The sequence below is a fragment of the Terrapene carolina genome, unplaced genomic scaffold, assembly GCF_002925995.2.
Source record: "Terrapene carolina triunguis isolate 2854851 unplaced genomic scaffold, T_m_triunguis-2.0 Scaffold234, whole genome shotgun sequence".
Taxonomy (NCBI): Eukaryota; Metazoa; Chordata; order Testudines; family Emydidae; genus Terrapene; species Terrapene triunguis.
The window spans coordinates 11,590,437-11,616,058 of NW_020664585.1; the positions used below are offsets into that span (position 1 = coordinate 11,590,437).

General features: G+C 42.4%; 1 protein-coding gene across 4 annotated transcripts in view; it reads right to left on the minus strand.

The window, feature by feature from the left end:
• Positions 1 to 25,622, minus strand: part of RIMBP2 (RIMS binding protein 2) — a 302,398-nt gene that overhangs the window by 67,445 nt on the left and 209,331 nt on the right. For all 4 annotated transcript variants that reach the window (XM_029912642.1, XM_029912641.1, XM_026656926.1 and 1 more), the window contains 3 exons: positions 16,612 to 16,816; positions 7,305 to 7,456; positions 3,667 to 3,743 (listed from right to left, as the gene is read on the minus strand). In XM_029912642.1, the coding sequence (XP_029768502.1) occupies positions 3,667 to 3,743; positions 7,305 to 7,456; positions 16,612 to 16,816 (434 nt within the window). The remainder of the gene's footprint in view (positions 1 to 3,666; positions 3,744 to 7,304; positions 7,457 to 16,611; positions 16,817 to 25,622) is intronic.

Sequence of the window (25,622 nt, forward strand, 5' to 3'; positions counted from 1 at the left end):
GAGTTTACTTGCGGACTGAAATTGCCTGGGAAGCATACCCTGATTATACTTTCGCAGCTGTTAAGTTATTAAGTTTTGCTTCATTTAAGTACACGGGTGTGTTTAATTGCCTTGAAATAGTCTCTGTGCATTGTAAATAAGCTGGAGTGCATCATTTAATGCAACTAGAATAATATTTGATCTATAATAAAAACATCATCAATGAGAAGCAACTAACAGGCCCAGAAAGTTGTATCATAATAAGAATACTCCACATAGGAGTTGAAATTCACCAGGAAAGCATTTCACATGCATTGATGGAAGCGTCCTTTCAATCCCTCTCTGATGAGGTAGGCAAGTATCATCACCCACATTTATACATATAAGGAAAGTGAGGGCCAAAGGGATTCTGGGCCTGCCTAAAGTCACACAGTGAGGAGGTGTCAGAACCACGATCAGGTTCTAGGTCTCCTGATTCCCAGTTCCTCTGCTCTAACCACAGCACCGTGCTGCCTCTCTAGCACTGGGAGATGTTGTCCTCCCCCACCCCACCCCACCCCCCTTTTTTTTGGTGGCATTTACAACAAATACAATTTTCTGGTTTGTTCCTTTTCCTTTTTTTAAAAAAATATTGTCCACGCTGAAAGTAAATGTTCTGGAGATGTTGATCATGCCATGTTAGACTTGCTCCGATGTTAAAAGCCAATGGAAAGTGCATTCTTTTAAACCTAGCATAAATGGAAAGTGCAGTGTTGCCTACAATAACAGGTTTGGGTGTGTTTGTTTTTTAAAGCCTACAAAGAAAGCAATCTTCATCTGTTCTTTTTCTACCGGCTCTTCAAGTGTGACTGCAGCCACTTCAAGTTGATATATAAGGCATTTAATTAATCAATTAATAATCTTTTAGTTTCATGCTGGTTTGTTTAGGAACTTTCTTCAGTTGGGTGAGCTTTAGAGTACTTGTTGCAGAAATAAAATCATGTTCCTCTAGAGAAAGTGAGTTTAATTTGAGCTCAGCATGGGCTCTGCCTTCCTCTGGGCCCTGCACTATCACCTAAACTCTGCAGTGCACTGAATAATACACTGCAATGGAACTGAGCCTGGCATGAATCTTCCTCTTTGTTAGTCAGGTTAATTCTGGGGAAATTTAGACTTAAATTTAGTATTAAAACACTTTGCTTACTGAGATTTGCAGTATCAGGGAGTGGCACGCCCGATGGCATTCTGCACCAAAAAATTTAAAATTTTGCACCCAATATTTTAAAATTCTGCAAATTTTATTTGTCAATAAATAAATGTGGAGGCTCCAGCATGGCCGGGGGGGAGCACAGGCCGCTGACTGCACAGAGGTAGGAGATCACCCTGCATCCCCCACCCCCGGACATGGACTCGGCAGTAAAGTGGCACCTGACCCCGACACAGAGCAAGGACCAGGGCTGTCCCAGAAACACCCTGGGGCCCTGCCCCTCCATACCAATCACACCAGATTTAGGCAGACAGGCTCAGCCCAGCAGGATCCAAGTATGGAGGGGCTTAGTGTACGGAGAACCAGATGTGGGGTGACAGGGTAATGTGTGGGGCAATCTGGGTGCGGGTGGCTTGATGGGGGGTCCAGGTGCGAGGGAGATCTGGATGAACAAGGGCTCATTGGGGGGTGGTTCTGGGTGCAGACACCATGAGACTCTGTAGGGGGGTCTAGGGGAAGGTGGTGGGGCTCAGCAGGGGGGTCCAAGTGCTGACTTGGTGGGGTGCAGGTCGGGGTGCTTGCTTGGTGGAGAATGTGGGTGTGGGGGGCTACTCAGGGTGGTCCAGGTGCAGGTGGGGTGGGGCTTGTTGGGATGGGGGTTCGAGTGTGGGGGGCGGTCTGGGTGCAGGGTGGGATCCAGATGCAGAGATGTGGGGTTTGGTGGGGAGGTCTGGGTGCAGGGGGGCTCCAGATGCAGAGGGTGAGGCTTGTCGGGATGTGGGTTCAGGGGTGTCAGTGTGGGGGGTTCTGGGTGCAGGGGGTGAGATTTGGTGGGACAATCTGAGTATGAGGTGGATCTGGATGCCAGGGGGTTGGGTGGATGGGGGAGCAGCTCCCCGTATAGTGACCCCTCCCCGCACGGCTGAGGAAGCGGGCGAGGGAGGGGTGCGGCACTTCCTGCAGCCAGACAGGTTTTTGGGGGTGGGTGTGAGCTAGCCCTGGGCAGCAGGCCCGCCGATGGGGGGGTCAAAGGGGGCAGTTGCCCAGGGGCCTGGATGATTTTAAAAGGGCCCGGGGGCCCTCAGCCACCACCGCTTCCACGGTAGCAGCAGCCAGGAACCCTGGGGCCTTTTAAATCGCCCCGGCAAGCCGCAGGGCTCCTAGGCATGCGCGACCGCTCTGGCCCCTGCGCTTTAGGGGGCCCCGTGGGCCAGCGCGGTCAGTCCCGGAAGTGATGCATTTGTCACTTCCGCCCTGGGCCCCGCCCCCCAGGGATGGCCCTGGCCCTGGAATTGCTGTCCACAGGCCTGCTGGCCACTCCTTGCAGGGGAAGAGTAAGTTGCATCCTTCCCAGCCCAGCCAGGACTAGTAGGTGAGCCTGGCACAGGGTAGGAGCCACAGGCCAGGGCGTCCTCCTTCCCAGTGATTTACCACTCCACTGGCTGCTCCGAGTGCCTGAAACAAGGCACCCATGTTGCTGGGGAGTGGTGCATGACCACTCTTGTGGCTTCCCTTTGCTGCCCTGTCAGAAAGTCACTTTTCTTTGGGGAAGCAAAGAAATCTGCAGAGGAGATGAATTCTGCGCACACACAGAATTCCCCCAGGAGTAACTGAGTGCCAGCGGGCTCAACACACCCAGATCAGTCAGCAGACAAGCCACACTTTCACAAGAGCTCCCTTGCCATCTAGAGAGCCCGTGTGCAGGTGCACTGCTGGCCCTGAAGATTCCAGGCGTACACTCTGATTTGCAGTCACTGCTCCTCTCAGGAAGGAAGGAAGCTGGCGCAGAGAAAGCACTTCTAAAAGATTAGGCTTGTGTCTCTATTGAAAACCTTTCTGTAATGGTCAGACACAGAGCCCGAATTAATGTAGAATATTATCATTTACATTCTGAGACTACCCTTTGCTGATTTAAAGCTTTTTATACACTGAGAAAGACACTGATTAGCAGGATCCCTTCTGACAAATGTTGTTTGCTCTTCCCTGACCTCCTTTGCCCAGGCCAGCTGGCCAGAGAATGACCTGGGTGCAAACCCTGCTCCCATCTGTCTGTAGGCATGTACAACCCAAAAGGCAATGAAAAAAGTGGCATGGTTCCACTGTGCAAGAGGGTGGGGGTAGGATGTGGAAAGCCTGCACAAGAAAGCCTGCACGCTCTGTGAACCACGCAGCTGTGCTTTGTATTTGCATAGGGGAGCGCCATCCACTGTAATCATGAAGTTGTTTGGGGATGAATATGGGAGGGGCCTTTGCGGATGCAAATTTAGCAGCCAAACCCATTTGCATGGAGGTTGGGGCACAGTATTTGCCCAGGCTGTGGAAGTAGGGTGTGGTTAGGATTCCGTCCATTTCCCTGAACCCAACAATGAATCGCCCCTTTACTTAGAGTTGTGTATGAACAGGACTGGGGTCTGGACATTAATTACATCTGCAAAAAAAAAAAAAAGTGAAAAAACCCACAATTTTGGAATTATATTTTTTCCCCCAGCTGCTTATGTTACCTATAACGGGCGATGCAAAGATGGACTTTCCCAGAATATCTTTGCTTTGAGGTATTGGAATTCCGTTCATTATCCATCTGTAAAGAAATAAAGACAATAGGATTTATACTGTTGCACCCATTGTTATCCTGATGGGATATATAAACTAGCCTGAGTACACCTCTACCCTGATATAACGCTGTCCTCGGGAGCCAAAAAATCGTACCGCGTTATAGGTGAAACCGCGTTATATTGAACTTGCTTTGAACCGCCGGAGTGCGCAGCCCCGCCCCCCCCGGAGCGCTGCTTTACCGCATTATATCAGAATTCGTGTTATATCAGGTTGCGTTATATCGGGGTAGAGGTATACATGCAACACATACAAAACGCTTCAGATGACATGAAACAGAGTCGGATATAGGTTTTCAGCAATTCATTTTTATTTAGAAATATGTATACTAATAATGAATAGTAATTTATCCAAAGTGTGCTGTTTTATTTTAATTAAAACTTCAGCAAGTTAGCCCCAGGATGACTTACGGTAAATGATTCACCTAGCGTTGTGTACAGCGTTAGCTGCCATTAAAATGTCAACATTTACACAGTTAGCTCATAATGATACCCTATAGTTAGAATAGGAAATAACTGTGGTACCTTAGATACCATTGATTTGTAACTGTAGGCAAACGTTGATTTTTTTTAAATTGTGACCAGTATTAGCTGAAGAATCACACCAAATAAAACTCTCCCAAACCAATCCCCATCTGCTGAATTCCATCCGCTGCACTAACCCAGTGGAAAAACATATTAGCTCTGAATTCACCATGATGCTTAATGCAGCACAATATAGCAAAGCCATAATTTTGACTCCACCATGAATTAATGAGTAGAAAGCCTAGTGATTAAACTGTATCGCTGAGTCCACATAAACAGGTCCCATGTATTTTGGATCTGCATCAGACACATTCTTGATATTCAGTGTACTGAAATAATAAAAACTCTGTCTCTCCTGCTTGATGCTGGGCCGAGTTCGTAAAGGAGGGATACATTTCTCACTGTCCTCTGTTCTACGATTTGCTAGACACCTCTAGGAGAACTGAGATAGCAACTTCTCCTTAAAACAGAAGTACCATGTTAGGCTGTGGAGTCAAGCAGGGAAGCTTTCATAGGGCTGGATGGGAACTCTATAATCCAGGAGATGGGCAGGCACCAGACTGTGATTCGGAGTCACACTCTAGTTCAGGGGTCGGCAACCTTTCAGAAGTGGTGTGCCGAGTCTTCATTTATTCACTCTAATTTAAGGATTCGCATGCCATGCTAAACGTTTTTAGAAGGTCTCTTTCTACAAGTCTATAATATATAACTAAACTATTGTTGTATGTAAAGTAAATAAGGTTTTTAAAATGTTTAAGAGGCTTCATTTAAAATTAAATTAAAATGCCGAGCCCCCCGGACCGGTGGCCAGGATCCGGGCAGTGTGAGTGCCACTGAAAATCAGCTTGCGTGCCGCCTTTGGCACGCGTGCCATAGGTTGCCTACCCCTGCTTTACTTCCTGCTGCCCCCTAGTTCCAGTTATGAAGCAATGTGCTCCAGCAAAAAGGCTGGTGCAAGTAACTGGGCTGCTCTCTTGGTGGGCACAACCAAGACTCTGGACACTCCCCATGCTTGCCTGCCTACTCGTCGCCCACCATATGGGAATGGGAGTAGCCGTTGGCACTGGTGATGTGCATAGCCTGTATAGTGGTGTATGGAGGCTCCTTGTGTCCCCTGACTCCCTGCATAGATGTGTGCAGCTGGGCTCACAACTGAGCCCATAATGATTACGCTAGGAGCAGAGCCAGTATTCTTACTAACAATCCTGAAAGTTGTGGGGATGTCTTTGTGGAATGGACTGTGCTCCCTTTTGATGTCAGAAATTACAACAGCAAGTACCACTCTCAGATTTTATATTTCAAAGGCTGATTTCCTTAAGGTGTAATTTATATACTTTTCTCCTTGGATAGTGGATATGGTACCTTGGTCTGTAACTAAACTTCCGTGTGTATGTGAGAGGTATGTAGGCACCACATAATTACACTCAGCAAGGCAAATAATGAGCAATTCAGGTAAAAACTGCTTGACATTCTCAGTGAGAGACAACTGAAAAATAATAGAAGAAGGGATTAAATTTGACATGCACTTGTTCTGTTCTGTGCTGTTAGTTCTGCTTCCTTAAATTTGGTTGCTATGCTGCCTTTTTTGGCTTCACTGCTCTTGATGCAGTCTATTCATGAAGCAGTGGATGCTCACACCTCCCAATAATGGCATTAAGAGTTTATCTGTATGTGTTTCTTAGTCAACAGACCCCGAGATGTGGCTATTGAGTAGCATATTAGTAGAAGCTAGTAGGACTCTAATTCTTTTGTAGAATATCCTGTATTACACTTTGATTTTTAGTGATGTCCACAAGCATTTTGATGCAATCAACTTCCTGGGGTGCAGCAGCAATCCCTATGTTATAGCCACAGCAGCTGAACACAATTTCAGGCTATTTACTTTTTAAATGTTTGACAAAGGGAAAAATCAGGACTGTATCCAATAAAATATCATTCCAACCCTCATTGTTTTCTAGTTCTGTTTGCCCTCATGGAACAGTCTTACAGAATTTAATGGATTTTTTTTTATAGATTTTTTAAAAAAATCATCCCATATATGTTTTTAATAGATAATGAGATCCCACTGATAGAATTCTATAGCCTGATTAAGGAAACCTATAGATAGGACCTTAATCTCTATTAAATTTGATTGGGATTTAAGAGCATTTTTATAGAACCCTATAACATTTCTACAAGAGGCGTTTGGGTTTCATCCTTATTCAAGTCTATAGGAGTTTTGTATGTGGGTGTTGAGACTGTGCACATGATGAGATGAAGGAAAAGGAGTCATAATCAAGTACACTGAAGAACTTGAATGGTGTTTCAGTGGATTTCCTCCTGCTAGCCCTGAGATGTGCAAAGATTAGCAATAATAAAATATTGTGAATATCTCTGCTGAATTTTTCCAAAACTGCAAATAAATGCAGATATGTTAGGAAGCTGAATGGCTGAGGGGATTCTCCAGTTTACAGGTTCAAATTCAGCTAAGAATGGTACCCTAGAAACTGGTCCAGGTGGCGATATCATTCCAGTTACTCATGAGTGGATTTCCACATCATGAAAACCAAGCAAAGAACAGGTCAAAGAGAATGATTCACTTCTCACACCTAGAAGTTGCCTTTCTAGAACAGAGCTGAGGCACATTGGCAGGGCATCGGGTGGAATAGTGCTCTTACAGATGCATTATCTGTCCTGTGAATAGAGGATTTATGTCAATCTAGCACACTAATGGGCACAAAAAAGACTGACAAAAATGTGACACATTTCACAAGGACTAAATAAACGACAAGAATGCAAGACAGTCAGGTTTCCTAGGTGGGATTTTCAAACCCCCCATGTGATTTAGATGCACAATAATCCCATTATTTATGCTCCCAAATCACTTGGGTGCTTTGGAAAATCCCAGCCTTTGACTCTTTGGAAGTGCAGTTAAACACTGAGGTGTAGCACACCTGTCCCAGTGAAGAAGGAAGGCTCTGGCCGATGAAACACATTCCCAATGTCACCAACTTAAAAAGACTCACGTCTGAATCAAATCTGCATCTTGGGCTGCCGGATCTTGACCTGGACAGAAAAGTAGGTTTGACGGACAACTGTTCTGGTTTGTCACCAGATATCTGCAGGGGTCGTATAAACTCCGAAATCACACAACGACTTCCAGAGGGGCTTTCGTTACCTACCCGTAAATAAAAAAACAACAATTGGTACAAAGTGGCAACCTGGTTAGCAGTCACGGCAGAGGCATCACATGCTGAATGGGTCACAGGGTGTGAACAACCATCTGACCCCTATTAATGGCCCCTCCAGAGAGGGGCTGACAAAGGGTAGCATAGAGCAAGCATCCATTGCCACTTCCCATTCTGTACCTGTTCAGTGGATTAAAAGTCCCGAAAAACTTCTAATGGACAATTATAGGGAATGTGAAGACATTTTAATTTCAAGATCAGAGCTAAGGAGCAAATAAACATGAATCATCTCCCAATTTTTACCAACCAGTTGGAAAAGAGAAAAGGTTACTATATGAGATGACTATGTGTTCTAGTAGTTTCACACACATGCTAAGATTATTTTTCATGTTGGCATGAAAAAATACACAAGCCTGCTTGTAAATACCGTCTATTTATTGGCAATAATAATATTTAGCTTAGCACTTGCATTAAAAAGTTTTAACTAATTAATGCTCAATACCCTGTAGGGAGATAGGTACGCACGACTGGTCCTAATCCTCATTTACAATAAGGCACTTTTACATCACTGAGGATGTGCAAAGGGCCTTAACCTAAGGGTATGTCTTCACTACCCGCCGGATCGATCTATCGGGGATCGATTTATCGCATCTCATCTAGACGTGATAAATCAATCCCCGAACGCGCTCCCTGTCGACTCTGGAACTTCACCAGAGTGAGAGGCGGAGTCGACGGGGGAGCCGCGGCCGTCGATCTTGCGCCGTGAGGACCCGAGGTAAATCGATCTAAGATACGTCGACTTCAGCTATGTTATTCTCGTAGCTGAAGTTGCGTATCTTAGATCGATCCCCCCCAGTGTAGACCAGCCCTAAGTGAAAATATATACCCAATTTAAGATCTTTTCACTGCCAGAGAACAGCAAGTCCTACCATCTCCATTCTGCAGATCAGGTAACAATGTCGGGTAAGTGTCTTGCCCAGTGCTAGATGGTATATCAGTGGCAGAGTAGAATTAGAATTGGGGTTTCTTGTTCCACAGCCCATATTCTAAGTCACAAACACAATCCTTAAACTTTCTAAAAAATGCAGGAGACACATTAAGGAAAAAAGAAGAAAATTCTGGAGACACTTTGAACATTTTTTTTCTGATTATAAAAATGATGCCAATAAAAGATAAAATACACCATACCGCTAAAGGAATAAGAGACCCGATCCTGCAAGATGCTAAGCAGCCTGAACTCCTAGTGACATTAGGAGTACTTAGTATTCCCAGGATCAAGCTCTACAGGCTTGTGAAATATGCTTTTAAAAAACATGCTACCCAAGGCTGCAAGGAGGATTGGTAAACGTGGAATATAAAATGTTACCCTATGTTTTCCTTCACCAGTCATACTACTCCTCTGGAACCACAAGTAAGAAAGCAGGAAATCGCAAGCTGGGGCTAATTATCTCTGAAGCAGCAGCAGCTGTAGCAAAACCACAGCAAAAAATTTGGGGCACTGCTGCCACAATCAGATTTCTCAGCCTTCCTCTCCTCTCTTTTTAATACAACGAGTCCATGCTCTTATTTTCAAGTCCTGGTCACGTGTGAGGTCGGCAGCTCCCCTCCAATTGCGCTAGGAGTTTGAAATGTGGTGTTTTGATCTTGAAGTGCCTGCTTCCCCCTGTTACATGCCACTGAGAATCATCCACTGTACCACAGAGGAGGATGAGTTCCAAAAAGACATTGTCAGAGGGTTTTTTGGTATGTTCCTTGGTCCAACTTGATTCATTCTCTCTGCACCACTTTAATTTTATAGCACAACAGCTTAAGCACATTGACCGCAGGGAACTATACAAAAGATTTATTGCAACCAGTCCTACTTGCAGCCATCTCCATACTGGCAAAGGGCACATTTTTTATTTTTGGAATTTCTCTCATACTTTTAATAGAATAACGATCTCCTTTCAGAAACCTGCAGCTAATTTGGCTCCTTCCGTTCACTGTTAATGTGTTTGCCACACCAGACTGTCATTCTAGAGTCTACAGATAATTGCTCCAACTGCTACAATATATTAAAAGGAAACCAGTTCTGAGGCTCATGTCTATTGGATTGTCCTCGGTTTTGTTATATCCACTGCAGTGTGAGTTCTTTCCGGGCACCAGAATGGAAAGTTCCTTCGACACCCTACCCCTTGCTGTGTTCCCCATACAGGGGACCGGCCAGAATCTGAGCCTACATGAGATCAGACAGAACAACACAAAAGCAAGATCCTGGAACACTGTTCATGTCATGGGAATTGATGGGGAACTCAGGAAGGGATGTTGGAAGAAGTACGTTTTAAGGAGGTATATGAAGGAGGAGAGAGGGTCCTCAGCAGGAGATAACAAGGAGCAGCCCGATAGAAGGTCCAAGGCTGAGCGTGGAAGCATGAGATAAAAGGCAAAAGGATTGGGAAAAGCATACACAGAGAGAGAGAGGGAGTAAACAGGGGAGGTGGGAATAAGTGCCAATATTAAGGGGGGGCTAAATTATGGGGGCTGTGAAAGTCAGGACATGGTGCTTGACTTTGATTCAGTAGAGAACAGAGAGATGCAAATGCAGATGATGTGGTTGAAGCAGCAGAGGACATTAGCTGCTACATTTTGGGCAGACTGGAGAGGTGAGAAGCAGGGAGGTAAGAGAAGAGGAAAGATCACAACAGTCAAGGCAAAAGATGATCGAGGCATGGACAAGGATTTTAGCAATGAGGGACAGGAAGGTAATGTGGGTTTTGGTAACAGAGAGGAAGAAGTGACAGGACTGAGCAAGGGACTGAATGTGGTGGCGGGGGAGAAAAGAGAAGAATGACTACTCAATTTTAGAAAGAGGCAAATAGAAAGAAATTAAGTGACTTGCCTTGAGTTCACTTCAGTATATTGGATTAGGTATGCACCTGAGAGGCAAGAGGCCTGAGTTTTAATCCTACTTCTGATACTGATTTGGTGTATGACCTTGGACAAATCACTCCTACCCCTTCTGTGTCTCATTTGCCTCACCTGTAAATGGGGACAATGATGTTTTCCTACCTAGGTAAGTGCAAAGTGGCATAGGGGGACACTTCAGCAGCAATTCCAACCATTCAAGATGGATTTGGTTTCCAAATCTGATTTACTGCTTCCTGAAATGTCACTTCCCTCTCAATTCCCCCTTCTCATTCAGCTACATATGCAAGATCATTTCTCCCTTCCTCTAACAAGTGCCATCAGCTGTTAACTTCCTATGCAAGAGTTTGTGAAATGACAGCAGCTGCTCCTGAAGAAATCCCTCCTCCCCGTGCTCTTAGCCCTACAGAGCGTCTTCCATCTCGGACTATAATAAAAATGATTTCCTGAACCAGCTTAAATCCATCACTCGATTTCCAAGGTACTATACCATACTAGGTAAAAAGGTGAGAACGAACTATGGGTTAGCTACAGTGTAGATTGTTAGTTGTTAGCTACTGGGACTTTGCACAATGGAAATCATTCTTTTTGTTGTTGTTGCTGTTTAAGGTGATGTTTACTTATTTTTAAATAAAGTGTCTCAATTTGTCCAAATTCCAACAACCATGTAGAGCTGTTGTTTTATGTTTTTTTTTCACTTCAGCAGAGATTTTATAAAAAGCCGCCGTAAATGCAAACGACTTCACTAATAACAATCAACATCTTAGCAAAAAGGCAAATTGAAACTCGTATATGAAACACGTTGTAAGCCTCTTGAAATCTCTTGCTCCTGGAGTTCTATAGAAAAAGCCAGCCCCTTTGGATTAAGTATGCAGAGGTACAATAACATAATGCTGCATCTGTAACTAAGACTAATTTTACAACCAGAATATGTTGGGATTGCAAGTTAAATTCTCTTCTCACTCTGGGGCAACGCCAGTGGCGTCACTTGGTTTGCACCACAATAAGTACTAGGAGTTTTTGGTCCAATATGGATGCTTCTCCACTTATGAACTCATTGGAGACTAGGAATACATACATCCTTCCCCTCAGCCTAGTAGTCTGAAAAGTAACAGTAATAATGATAAGGATTAACGACAGACTTCACTGGAGGACAACAGTGTGTATATGTCTCCTGGAGGCGAGGATATTGGCCTGGGATGTGGAAAATCCTGGTTGAAGTCACTGCTCTGCCTGATTCTCCGCAGTTTTTCATATCAGATCACTCCCAATCAGGGAGAGCAGAGATGTGATCCTGGGTCTCCCACATTCCAGGCCAGTGCCCTAGCCCCACAGCGAGAAATAATCTGTCTCCCACCCTCCCCAGCTCTGACTCATCCCCAAACCCTCAACCCCTTCCTGAAAAAAACGTGGTGGAAAAAAGATACATCTCCACAGAACATTTCAGCAAAAGTGTTCCAAACAGCTCTAGTTAAAGGTTACGCAACACAAAGGACCTTTCCCAGGGGCTTCTCATAGCCGAATGCCTCATTCTGAATCCATGATTTGAGATCCTTTCTGAAGTGCAGACTGTTTTGAATGAATTGGTATAATAACAGCAAATAGGCATGGAAAGGGGTGAAAAATCGCAGCTTTTTTTTTTTCCCCGCCGCTTGGAGCGGCAAAAACGCTGGAGCCGGCCCTGCAAGGAACATCAGTGTTTTGATAATATTAACTTTAGAGTGAAAAAGGGTTCCAACTTCCTGATAGTCTGGCTGTAGGTTATTTAACTCAACTGGATTTCCCCTCACCCCCTTCCTCCAGTCATTGTTTTCTCTTAGGGTCCATTTTTTTTTGCTGAGTCCACATTACAGTGGATGGAAGAGGGAGGGGTGTGGCAGGGAAGAGGGGTGTGGGCAGCATTAGGGAGCTACTTATGACTTTCTGGTTCTAGGGGCTGTTCTAACCTGCACCAGCTCCTACTAATTGGGGATTGCTGGACTGCATCGTACTCCTGCTACTCCTTTTGCTGGCCCCCATCTGCCCCTGTGCTCTGGGAAGGGAGGTGTAGGAGCCAGTCACCCCAGCTCTATCCCTGATGTGGACTCCCCCATGTCAGTGCCGCCTGAGAGGCACAAAAGGAGGGGAGTGGAACTTCACTCAGAACATCAAACCCTGTCTCTTCAGTTTGATTTGTCTTGCCAGCTGAGCTACTTTTTTTTGTTAGATAAAAGAACCTAATGCATGTATCAAGTTCCAAAATACACAGACCTTCTCACCAAGAGCTCTTGTATAGGCTGTTTGTAACTAAGGTATTATGGGTCTAGTCCTACACCCATTGAAGTCAATGGTTTTTTTCCATTGACATCAGTAGGAGTAGCACAGGACCCATAATATCTTAGTTACTAAACACGAAACTAAACTTTCCTGCTGCTGGAAGCCTCATATACATAAGGCACATAGCATTTTGTCATGGCTGGCAACTGACCAGTGGAGGAAGTTTCAAGAATGATCTTCCAAGGGAAAAGACAAGGAAATGCTGCCGATTCCTTCATTTAAAGGTCTCAGGACACAATTAAAGCTGATCATACTTAAAGTGGCTGGTCCTGAACCAATTACACCTTCCATTCTACTTACCGTACATTACTATTGACTGATCAATTATGGACTACACTGTATGTCTGGGGAAAGAACATTAAAACACCATGGTACCTGGTCTTGTTTCTGACATTTGCTCTGTTTTGAAAGCTGTTCTCATGTTCTCTTCTACCCAGGAAACAATAAAAAAATTCTGCCCCTAATTCTGAGAGCTTGATGAGAACACCACTATTACGGTGAAATGGCTGATTTCAACAATTAAAAATGCTGCCTGCTTGCTTAAATATTATGGACCAAATCAATACTCAGCACAACTTATTGATAGCAATGGATTTACACCAGGTGTGAGTATTGGTCCAAATTTAAGTCTCACTGTTGCTCACTTGAGTAGACCCATGGGTGAATAGGATGTGAGTAAACTTTTGCAGGATAGGGCCTTTAATGACTGGAGGGAGAACCAGGCTATATTTTCAAAGCTTTCATTTGAAGACATGTTGTTCTTAGCCATTTCAATTAGTGATCAGCAAACATCAAGAAGTTGGGAGAGTCTGACTTAGTTAGGCCCCCAAAAGTTTAGTTGCTTATTGGAACATTTGGGGTCTATTTAAACAGATTTTAAAGATTTAAACTGAACCTTGCATATCTGCTCAAGGGGATTCTGATGATTAATTAAGGGTACGTCTACACTACCCGCCAGATCGGCGGGCAGTGATCGATCCAGCAGGGGTCGATTTATCGCATCTAGTCTAGACACGATAAAGTGACCTCCGAGCACTCTCCGGTCAACTCCTGTACTCCAGAGCCGCGAGAGGCACAGGCGGAGTCGACGGGGGAGTGGCAGCAGTCGACTCACCGCAGTGAAGACACCGCGGTGAATAGGTCTAAGTACGTCGACTTCAGTTACGTTATTCACATAGCTGAAGTTGCGTAACTTAGATCGACCCCCCCCCCCCCCCGCAGTGTAGACCAGGCCTAAGTCCCTTTAAAATTAATTGCTGCTTTGAAAATCCCACCCTTACAGTTACTATTAGACATTGAGGGCCCGATCCTGCAATCTTTATTATGACAAAGCTCCCATTGACACCACGAGATGGTATTCTGAGTTTTCCTTCTAATTCACCCAGTTTGGGAGGAGTGCTCTAGACACACATAAGCCTATAAACCAGTGGTTCTCAAACTTTTGTACTGGTGACCCCTTTCACATAGCAAGCCTCTGAGTACGACCCCCCTTATAAATGAAAAACACTTTTTTATATATTTAACACCATTATAAATGCTGGAGGTGAAGCGGGGTTTGGGGTGGAGGCTGACAGCTAGCGACCCCCCATGTAATAACTTCACGACCCCTGAGGGTCCCGACCCCCAGTTTGAGAACCCCTGCTATAAACCATTATGCAGCACAATGAGTGAGATTGCAAACACGTCTCTTCTGTGTTAAAGAAAAACCACAATGTCCCACCATCTCTAAAGAAACCACTGAAGTGAACTGAAAAAAGAAAGTCTTCTTGTTCCATTTGACTTGGTTTCACATCAAGTTTGTCAGCTTTCGATGAATACAGTTGCTTATCTGCAGTGGTAGAGAAATGATTTGTGAATCACAGTACTTTTCCTGATGATAAAAAATGGGTACCCCCACGCCCCGTCTTAGAAACTCAGGAAGATGAAATACAAAACGCAAATCTATTTTACTTTTCCAGCTTCTCTTCATATTTATTATAAAGCAATTGTTCAAGAATCCTCAAAGCCTGATAAGGCAATGAAAAATTATCTCACAGCAACGCAACAGCTGTGAGCATTCTATTGCAATGTTAGTATCTCACAGTGATGCCTGACGAACATTACAGTTTGGGGTGTTATCGATCCCCCAAATGTCAGCGCACCAATTGTCCAGAATTGATTTTTTTTTCTCCTCCTCCTTTTTAACTGGTTTATTCCCTTGCATTATGGAAAATGCCTCCACTGACAGATCCTTCTTTCCTTTAAAGTATGTAGTTTTCCTTGTGACAAAATCCATCAAACTAAGTCAGGAGATGTTTGGGGCCAGAATTTCTGCTGGTGTAAACTGGTGTAGCTCCATTGACTTCAATGAGGCTATGCCGTTTTACACCAGCTGACGATCTGGCCTGTTAACTTAATTGCAGCTCATTCCAATTCCTTAATTGGAAAGAAAGAAAGAAAGAAAGAAAGACTATGATAGAGAACAAATGTCACTGATTATGCATTATATTTAATTATTTGCATTGCCATAGTACCTAGAGGCCCCATCCAAAGACCAGGGTTCTCTTGTGCTAGGCACTGTACGCATAATCACCGTACTTTTCAGCCCTGATAGTCAGACAGCTGGATGGAATCTACATTCTGGGTCCCTTCCAAGTATCCTCAGATAACCTCCTGACCAGTGATACTGCCTCAGTCTTTGAAAATTGCTTATGCATAATCGGCAGTGAGCAAACTCAACTAGTCACAAGGAGTCGCCGCCTTTGGCAAAAAGAAAAGTCACCTGGCAAAAGTTCAGCATGCCTCTTTGGGAAACACACAATGAAGGGAACAAAGTAAACAAAGAGACAATGATACGGACCTCCCTTATGAAGCATTTTGAGATATACTGCAGAAAACCACTGTATAAAAGTTCGGTAATAATTATTATTATTGTAAGGATAGGCACAATGAGAATGGAGCATATTTAAACATATCTTCCTTATTTTTAAATCAAATTCATTCATTTAGAACCTTGTTTTTAACCTTCTTTTTAAATTAAAATAAAGGGACATTTTCAGTCAAGTTTCACTGTGGCTAAAATGGCTCTTTAACCCATCCATCACCACTAAACTGACCACATCCTGTTAAGTGTAATCAACATTCTAGGGAAAAGTAAAGACCCAACAGATGTTATTTGCATGGAGGGCTTCTCAAAAGTATTCCATCCAAGCTTTTTGGATGGAAAACTGAGTTTTCATCAAAACTAATATTTTTTGTGGAAAGAGTCCGCTTTCCTCAATATTTTGTTTTTTTCCCCATCAGGTTTGTGGTTTTTTTCACAAGTCCAAATTTTCTGCTGAAAGTTTTGACTAATGAAAATATTTTCTTTTTTGTTGAAATTTTCCACAGAACACCTTCAGTTTTCAATCCTTTCTACTGACAGATTCCTTTCATAGAAGGAAAGAGGGGGGGGAAAAGCAAATGTAACCGACACTAAGTCAGGGTGAGTCTCTGCTCTCCCTACAGTCTACTGCTATCTCCACGCTAGCGGGACAGCTCCTTTAACGCAAGGACCTATACCCAGAGGTCCTGTGATCAGTCCCACAGACAATCCACCCAGGGGACCGCCACACAAGTGGTGGCCTATACTGGGTTACGAACTGCTCTTGATCTCTGACACTCAAGGCAAGCTTCCCAAGGGGTGTTTTTTTTAACAAATAATGAGGAATGATCATTAGGTCAAATTTTACTCTCAGTTACATTAAATCTCAGTAAATCCATTGTAATTCCAATGAAGTCAGAGAGCTACTCAGAAATGGCCCCAGGGCATACAGCTGAATCAGGGCCAAATACTGCTCTCTCACACACAAGCAAATCCCATTGCCATCAATGGGATTTGTTTACATGAGGGTTTAATTTGACCCCTAATCAGCAAATTCCTTCAAATAAAAGTGTCAGTTCTTACCTTTGCCTATGGAGGTGGCTATTCCGTTCATTAACTGGGACAGAGATTTACTAGGGGAGCCAAGGACATCTGAGGATGCCACCGAGTTACTGCTCAAGAGATCAATCTTTCCAGCTTGCTGCCGAAACTTCTCCAGTTCCTTGGAGAGGAGGTTAAACTGTTCGCTCTGCGTCCGACATTTCTCCTCTAGCTCTCGTACCTTGGCCTGCACAACCAAGACATAAGAGATGCATCTGAATGGGATCACAGAGAGCTTTGGTCAGGTCAGACTGTCAGAGAGTATCAAGAAGCAGGGATGGGCAAACTAGTTTGGATCCCCCTTTTCCTCCCCCTAAACATTTTCCCATATTTAGAGTCAAACCCTTTGGGAGTATATAATATGCAGGTAAATATTTTTTTCACCACCAATTTCCAAGCAAGAGAAAGCTTGTTCTCGTACTGTTTTCAGTTAGGACCAGGAGTGGCATTGCTAGTAAATTTGCAAGATAAAGCCTTGCTTTGTGAAATTTTTCAGCCCAAATATTGCTGATTCAGAAAAGCAGCCCAGCTTCTCAATGATTCTCCAAACCAACCCCAAATCCTGGATCTCTTTTTGAGGTTTGCCCATCCTTAGCCATTAAATCACAGCTTCCTTAATTGCTATACTAATGTTTATAGAAAAGCAGCGATGGTTCATGCAGAATGTTGGTCTAGCTGTTGGCTGAATTCTATTTCAAAATTAATGTACACAACTAGATGTGCCAAACTGTCCAGAAGTAATCCAGACACCAGTCAACAGGGTATTACTCATAAGCTTCAGTAACACAAACATTTTGTCATTGGCAGGCTTTGACTTTTTGTTTTAATTCTGAGGCATCAGGCTGTGACACAGCAGAAATTATGTGGAAATTATGTAACAATCTGATGCATTATTTCCTAATCTGATGTTTTATCATGTACCAACATTCTTTTCATTCCATTTAACCTCCTTCCCCTCCGTAGCCCTAGTAAAACAGCCATGTTAATGAGCGTAAACTGGCTATGAATTAGATCCATTTCCCCCCATTCCATCATTACTACTGTTTTTGGGGGGTTTTTTTGGAAGAACAGAATTTTTCAAGTGGTGCATGAGAAAGACAGTTGAACGGCTACAAGTTTCTACATAAAAACCATGGCTGTATTACATCCATATGCCTCACTATGGGCACCAAACAATTATATGACTCATGGCAAGGCTAATGATGGAATTCATTCCAGGGCTCTACTGATGATGAGCCTCCGTAATTTAAAATGTTCAGTAGTTTCCCCCACATGCCCCCTGGAAGAACCCATGCATTAAAATGTCCCAGTTTCCTGATATAGAATGGAGTATTATTTTCTCATTAATAAAGTATTTCTAAAAATACAAGCAAATCTGAACGTATAATTAATCTCTTCAAATTCATAAAATGCAAATTGGTTTAATCTTGCTATAGAAATATGAACACAGTTGGCTGATGTGAGTATCCTGAATGGAGTAAGAGATAATAATTGGAAAAGACAGAGACAGTGTGAAGAGTTCTAAACAAAGTCGAAGTGCTTTCGGTTTTTATTCTTCCACTGTTGGCTTAGGGTACCCAAATATGAGCCTTTTCTATCTGTGACGTTGACACTTATTAGCAATTAGTTGAAAACTGGCAATAGGGCTTCTGCATGCAATTTGAAAAGAAAATTAAATGGGCAACAGCAGTAAGAGGATTTAGGTTTCTAGAATCCCAGTCTTTCCAATGGAGAGCTTTAGGACTAGTTATTAACTCTGTGTGCGAGAAATACCCTGAAGCTTTCCAGTATACTAACCCAAGCATTCAAAAATCATGAGTCAGTCCCTGAAAAATCATGAGATTGAAAAATAAACAAACAAACCTGGGGTTCTTTTTATTTGCCTTTTGGGCTTTGAGTCATTAGCGTTCACATTTTGAACTTTTCTCGGCAACCCGGAGGGCTAGAAGCTTTTTTTATTTTTTAAATGGAAGAAAAGATTCTGATATGATCACAGAGCTGCTGCTTTAAGGAGAAAAAGTACCACGAAACTTGCAATAAAACTGAGAGTTGGCAATCCTGCATGTGCTTGTTTTCTAACACCAGACAACTGGTTGCTTGACTATTAATAGCTAAAAATGAAATTCAGATCTGTGCAAGGGCTCAGCCCAAGGCCTATACACCAATTAAGTCCCATTTAAGACCTATTATGAGGACTTTAGGGAGATTTAAATGCTGCACGGACCTGCTGCATAGGGGTGAATTTCACCCTACTAAAATAATGTCTACAGAAATCAAAACAGGCCTTCAGAAAATTACACAAACAGATCTTGCTGAGCATTGATAATCTCTGACTCATAACTTAAACACAGCTAAATAACTGACACACTCTTTTCATTCATGTCACCATCTTTAATATTATATATAATATTTTAAACATGACTTAATTTATGAGCAGATTTATGTAAAAATGACTGTTCATGGCATACACCAAAAATGGCTTTAAACATCACATTGGTAATCTGCTAACAAATGCAAATATAGATTCAGATTACATTCTAACATAAAATACTCCTGTAAATATTTGATGTTATTTACCAGTTTCTGATGTATGTTGAAAAGCTATGTAGATTTCATTTACAATGATCTGATTTTAAGTTAATGCTCTTGCCCTTCCAAATCTAAATAAAATGGCTCATAAGAGACTGCTAAATGGCAAAGGTCACTGAGTTCTTACTGAAATTAAAGGATCAGCTACAGTTGTTTGAAAAGATATATGGGAAATCTGCAAGTCAGGAACGTTTCTGGCGGTACTAAACAAATACAGTACTGTGATAAAATAGCACTGAAAAGCTACACAGAAATAGTTACATTATTATAACTATGCCCGTTGCTAATAGAAACCACTGACACTTTCTTTAGAGAAGTAAACATGCTAACCTCCCTGAAAAAAATTTAACAGTCTTCCCCCCGAAAACCACAATCAGAGTATACTCTCCCCTACTACAACTCTGCTGCTCACTTCCCATTTCCAGATCATTCAGACAGTATTGGCAACCACATTCCAACATCACATGGCATCTGCCAACATCCTGGATGCTCCCCAATTATACTTCACATGGCCATACAGCAAAGCATGAAGACAGCCCTAGTAGCACTAAAACAGGACATTCTTATGGCCAATGAAGGAGTCCCCATCTAGAAGCTCATACTACTTGACTTCTAAGCAACTTACAATGCAGTCATTCACATTCTTCTGTTGGCCTTTCTGCATGACAAGGCTGGAATAGAAGGCCTAGCATTGGTACAGTCATTCCTCTCCAACGGGACTAAAAGTACGGTAATAGGCAAGTGCTTTGCTTCCTCAATTGCCCTCGCTTATGGAGACCCTTTGGGAGCTACTTTGTCCCTGCCCTCTTGAATATCGAAATGAGACTCCCTGGAAGATGTGGTGAGAGGCCATAGACTGAGCTGCCAACAATACATTGATAACACCCAGCTGCAATCAACACCATCATGAAGATGTCACCATGCCTAGAGGAGAGCAGCTCCTGGTTGAAGAGTAGTTGGCTCACACACAATCTGGGCAAAACTGAAGAAACTCTTTGAAGAACTAGCCAGGGTCCGTATGTCCCCTGTCTCCTGTTCTTCAAATTGGTGAGAACCCTCACGGTCCTGTTCAAAACAGCAATCAGCTTAGAAGAACAGTTGGCATCAGTGATATTGAAAAATGCCTCACTAAGAAGCTTCACCTCTTACTGCCAGATGGGGACTGTGATTCACTGTCTCTGGATCCCAAGGTAGCATCAACGTTGAGGTTCCAGCTTGTGCATAATGTGTTTCTCACCTTATCCCTATGCACCGATCCTTCCACTTGCTCCTAATCTGCTGCTGTTGATAGTTCAAGGCTTTCGTCCTGATCATCAGAGCCATCAACAAGTCGGGACTCAGCTACATCAACGACTACGTTTCCATCCACCACTCACCAAGACAGCTGTGCTCCTCTGGGACAATACAGTTCACAACACCATGGGGCAGCCACAGACAAATAGTTCTACAATGAGGGGGATTGGCTGTGGAATGAGCTGCCCTACACCAGGGTCTTGCCACCTTCAGGGTGTGCTGCAAGACATTTCTCTTTGACAAAACTTTCCCACCATAACAAAATTAATGGGAGAGGGGGAGAAGGAAAGAAGCAAAAGCAGAGATTTCTGTACCAGGGAAGGGAGAAAAGCCAAAGACTCTTGAAATCCCTTAGGGACCTTGCTATGAAGACCTAACTTATCTGTGCAGTGATCAGCAATATAAAAAATCTAATAAAAAGTATATATAGATACATTCACCATATTCCATATTGATAAATTACTGTTTACACTGCCTTTTATCTTCTATTAGATACAAGCCACATGCAGGATCATAAACTTCTGGAGTCTCTGATCTGAAATCCTAGAGCAAGGGGGGGGTAGTACAGTACGTGACAATCGGAGGCTACTTAGTTCTTTATATAGCACTTTTCATCATTAAAGAGCTTTACATTTGACAGAGTTGTCAGGAAAGAGATCACAGCAGCAGAGACTTGTCAGTAAGGAAATAGGGATTAATAATATGAAGAAATAAAAACCCAGTGATGTGATTTCTGACAGTTCTTTCAATGTGTATCTTCATTTTTATAATATGTATTTATGGTTTGGAAGATTTCTAATATGCACTGTTTGTTTAGTGCCAAATTCTCTCTTTAGATGGCCCCATCTCCCTGAATAACCAAAAGGATTTATATCACCTTCCATATTCGAGATGTGGTCCACTGTAATTGTGTGTCTCCCTCAAAAGCATAGGGGCCAGATTTTCAAAGAGCTGAGTACCGAGCAGCTTCTATTTTGGCACCTAAATGAAATAGTCATATTTTCAAAACAGTTCAGTACTTTTGACAACCAATAGGGCTGCTGGGTTCTGAGCCCTTTTGAAAATCTGGCCACTTAATTTAGGTCTCTAAATTAGAACTGAACTCTTGAAAATACAGTTTCAGATCATAAAAATAAGAGCAGAGTTTGATCAAAAGTGGGCAGTTTACAACAAGCCTTGAAGATCTTTCTAAGCTACCCTCTGAAACAGGTGTCTCTCTAATTCATTTCCTAAGCATAAATGCAGATAACTTTATGTATCAAAAACAGGGAAGGTGTGTGAAGGATCTACTTGGCTACAAGACTTTTGCCCCACTTTTTGCTGTATTGGAGAATCAAATGGAAAAGTGATTCTATACTCACTTTTCAAGTACTCAGATATCAGGTGCATTTCTGACATAACCTGGAAAACTTTGGATTCATAAATCAAGGAGTAAACCACCCTGATTCATATATACATAGTAGTATATGGTAGTGCGTAAGTAGTGATTAGCAAACCACAAAGGTGTTGAGGTACAGTTAACCTCAAAAAGTGTAGATATCCAATAAAATGTGAATATTGGAAACAAAGGATTATGATTCCATTGGAGGATAAAACAGAAGCCAGAGTGTGATGGAGAAAACTCATCACAGATATGCTGAATTACCAATAGTAGCAAGGGAAATACAGGAAATCACAAGAAAAGTAAATTGCTTTTTGTACAAATGCACAAAATGTTCTGATTTCAAGTTTGCTTTAATGTGAAAATTTATGTTTAAAGATATTTATATGCTGTATGGCAAAAAAATACCTTCCATCAGCTTCAACACTAGCTTGTTATATTCGGCTATAGTTCTCTGATGGCTTAAAAAAAAAACCTCATCAGGCATAGACACTCACACAGTGTCACACCACTGACAGTTTTTAGGAAATACAGAATGCATATTTTACACTTCCAGATATAATGTTATCTTGATGCATTAGGATTTATACACACAGGAGAGCATTCATCCCGTAGAGAGGACATACGTAAGCACTAAGCTTGGCATGGAGGTGAATTTCACCCATAGGCTTGATTCATCTCTCATTGAACTCAATGAGAATCTTTCCATTGACTTCAATGGGACTAGGTTCACCACTTCTAGGTCAGCAAGGTAAGAAGTTACTTCTGCAGTTCAGTTCACAAATCTAAGTTACAAGAAAACCCTGTATATATTGCTCAGCCCAGAAAATGCGAAAAAATAAAAGGGGCAGGAGCCCAAATGTAAAAGCAGTTTCCAATCAGGTTCAACAAACAGAAAGTCTCTAATTTAAAAAATGTTGACAGTAAAGTTCTCCCTGTCCTTGCTAAATCACTGTGTAAGTGGGATGGAGATTACGGAGCTAGACATACTGCAGACAAGCACTGCAGGTGAAATGTCCACCTTGCTGAACGGGGTGTGTAAATTGTGAGTCTGGGAGGGACACGATGTGCCACCCTTCCATACCTGCTGGGTTGGGGGAAAATTGGGCTCTCAGGCTCTGAGCCTGTCTCGCCTGCTCCTGATGCCATTCGTTGGCTGGGTTTAGGATGGGCCAGCTGATTGGCTCCTACCTGCAAAAGCTGGGTCATTTTGGTTTTGTTCCAGCCCCATCCTTTTCCACCCTTATCAAGTATGCTGGATTTCTTATGATGCCAGGGGCCTTGCTGATTGCTAAATTTTGTTGGGTGGCTGGAAGGCATTTTTCCCATATGGCAAAACAGGCAAATGGCTGTGTGTCCACCTTCCATCCAGCATCCCAGAGGTCCAGCTCTGGGGTTTACAGCATTACATTTGTTGCAACTTTGGCAGGTTTCAGTGTGGTGGTGGGTTTAAAAAAAAAGGGTCTGATGTGAGTCCTTGTAATCCAATGGGCTTCTTGGGCATGGACCCCAAACACAACATGGTATGGTGAGGATGTACACTTCTCTGTCTTGCACAGCGAGGGATTCCCCACTACTCACCTCTCCACTTCTGGTGAGGATGAGGGGAATGAGTTGGGACTCTGGCTTCTTGCCAAGAGCCCTGGGTAGCCTTGGTTCTGTAGAGGGGCACTGCCCTTTTACCCACCCTTTGGTTTGTAGAAAATGGGATCATTCATGCCCAGTTGAATTCCATACTAGAACAACCCTGCTGGGTAGCTCCATCAGTGGTTCCTCATTGGTTAATAGTTTAATAAAGTTGCTGCCACCACATTTAACCATATGCTGGTTGGCGTGTCTCATTGTTTCTGTATCTGCCTCAAAGTATCCCAGTGCAGAGAGGCAGCACAAGACCTAAGCATCACTTGTGAATTTGATACTCCATTCCATAGCTTTATCAATCCAACTCAGACCTAACCAAAATGGGATACTAGTCCATAGTTTCCTTAAATTAGAGGCCACTTATTGTGCCCAACTGTACAACGGTTTTGTGAGAAAGCAATTTTCCACTGCAGACTGGATTGAATCTATTTCACTTGTGACTTTCCAAACTTCGTATATAAATGTTATTTATAATGAACAGTGTTGCTTCTAAAATCTAAAATGGTTTCTAAAATCTAGAATGAAGCAGACTTTGTCTATTATAGGATAGATACTGTTTGCACAAGGCAGACGTAAGACTAGATGAGCCACTTTCCAGGTGGACAGTTTGAATTCAGGCTAATGGTGAAATCACATTTTCTGCTCCCGGGATATCATTTTGTAGATTTTATCTTTTTATGTAGCAGCAGTACCTTTTGGCGAGTGGCTGAATAATTGAGCCACAGGTGAATACATTCTTAAAGTACTGCATTGTAAAATTTTCTTTACATTAACAAAGAATCTGTCTGAATTCAGACACAATCCACACAGTCTGATAGTCACAACTTTGCATAAAACACTGAACCATTCTTACTGAGCATACTCATAAGAACATCACTTCAAGTTTGGTATCTGAGCTGCTATTAAGAAATCATGCCATGTTCAAAGGCTAATCTCTTGCAGAAAGAGCTGCTGGCTTTGGTAATTTGACTTGCCTTCCTCCCCGGGTTGTAACAATACCAGTGCCAAGCATGCTTGCATAACAATGGTTCTATCATGTATTCCATGCAAGGGAAGGCAGGACTATCACATACATTTTGAATGAAGGGTAATAGGGATGGGGAAAGGAGAATTTATGCCCTAAAATACCTGCATGCTGTCCAAGGTGTTCTGGGTGAAGTGCAAAGCAATAAATTCCAAACAAGACACAGTAAACAAAGAAATGTGAAATAAAGAAAGAAATAAAATACAGTATTGAACACTTTTTTTTACATTTCAGAACAAAATATATTGAAACAGTTACCACATGTAAAAACATGCATTAATGCAAATCACACTGTACATTTCAGAAATCAGAAATCAATACTGCTGCTGATCTTGAATCTCAAAAGGCAGATTAAATAAACACAATGGTAAAATGAATAGGCTTAGTGAAACATAAAACAAAAGGCCAAGAAACTTTGTTTGATGGGGTTATGCAAATCAGAGGTAGCAGATAAACAGGAATTTTGTTTGGCTTTCAAGGCATATATATTTTCATTTGTCTGCTTTATTTCCACTTATTTCCCCTTGTCTCATATACTTTCCAGAAGGCACTCCATTATCTTTTAAAAAAATCAATTTTACTATATATGATAATAATGCAAGCATATGAGTAAAGCTTTTCCTGTGGAGAAATACACTTTTCAAGGAAATAATATGTACATAAATTAACTAAACAGAATCTTCTTCTATAGATGATCACTGCACCAAAACGTTCTGTCTTCCATCAACACACGGGGAGGTAAGTGCATGGATGGAAGAACTGGTTGTACAGAAGAAAGGGAGGACTAGAAAATATGTATTTTTTCCAAAACACTGTGCCAAGACATTCTTTACCAAATGAAGCATTGACAAGGTATTAGCTGCAGCCAACCTATTTATGGGTATCGTCTTTCTGATGAATTTATATATTATTAAGTGGTTATTAGTTCATAGTGACTCGTGTGATATTTGTCTCGGGCAGAAAGGAACAGTTTGTTACTCATCACTGACAATCTATTATGTATGAAATAGAAATGAACAATAAAAAGAAATCTGCCTGCAATTAGAGTGCCATTTTACTATTTCA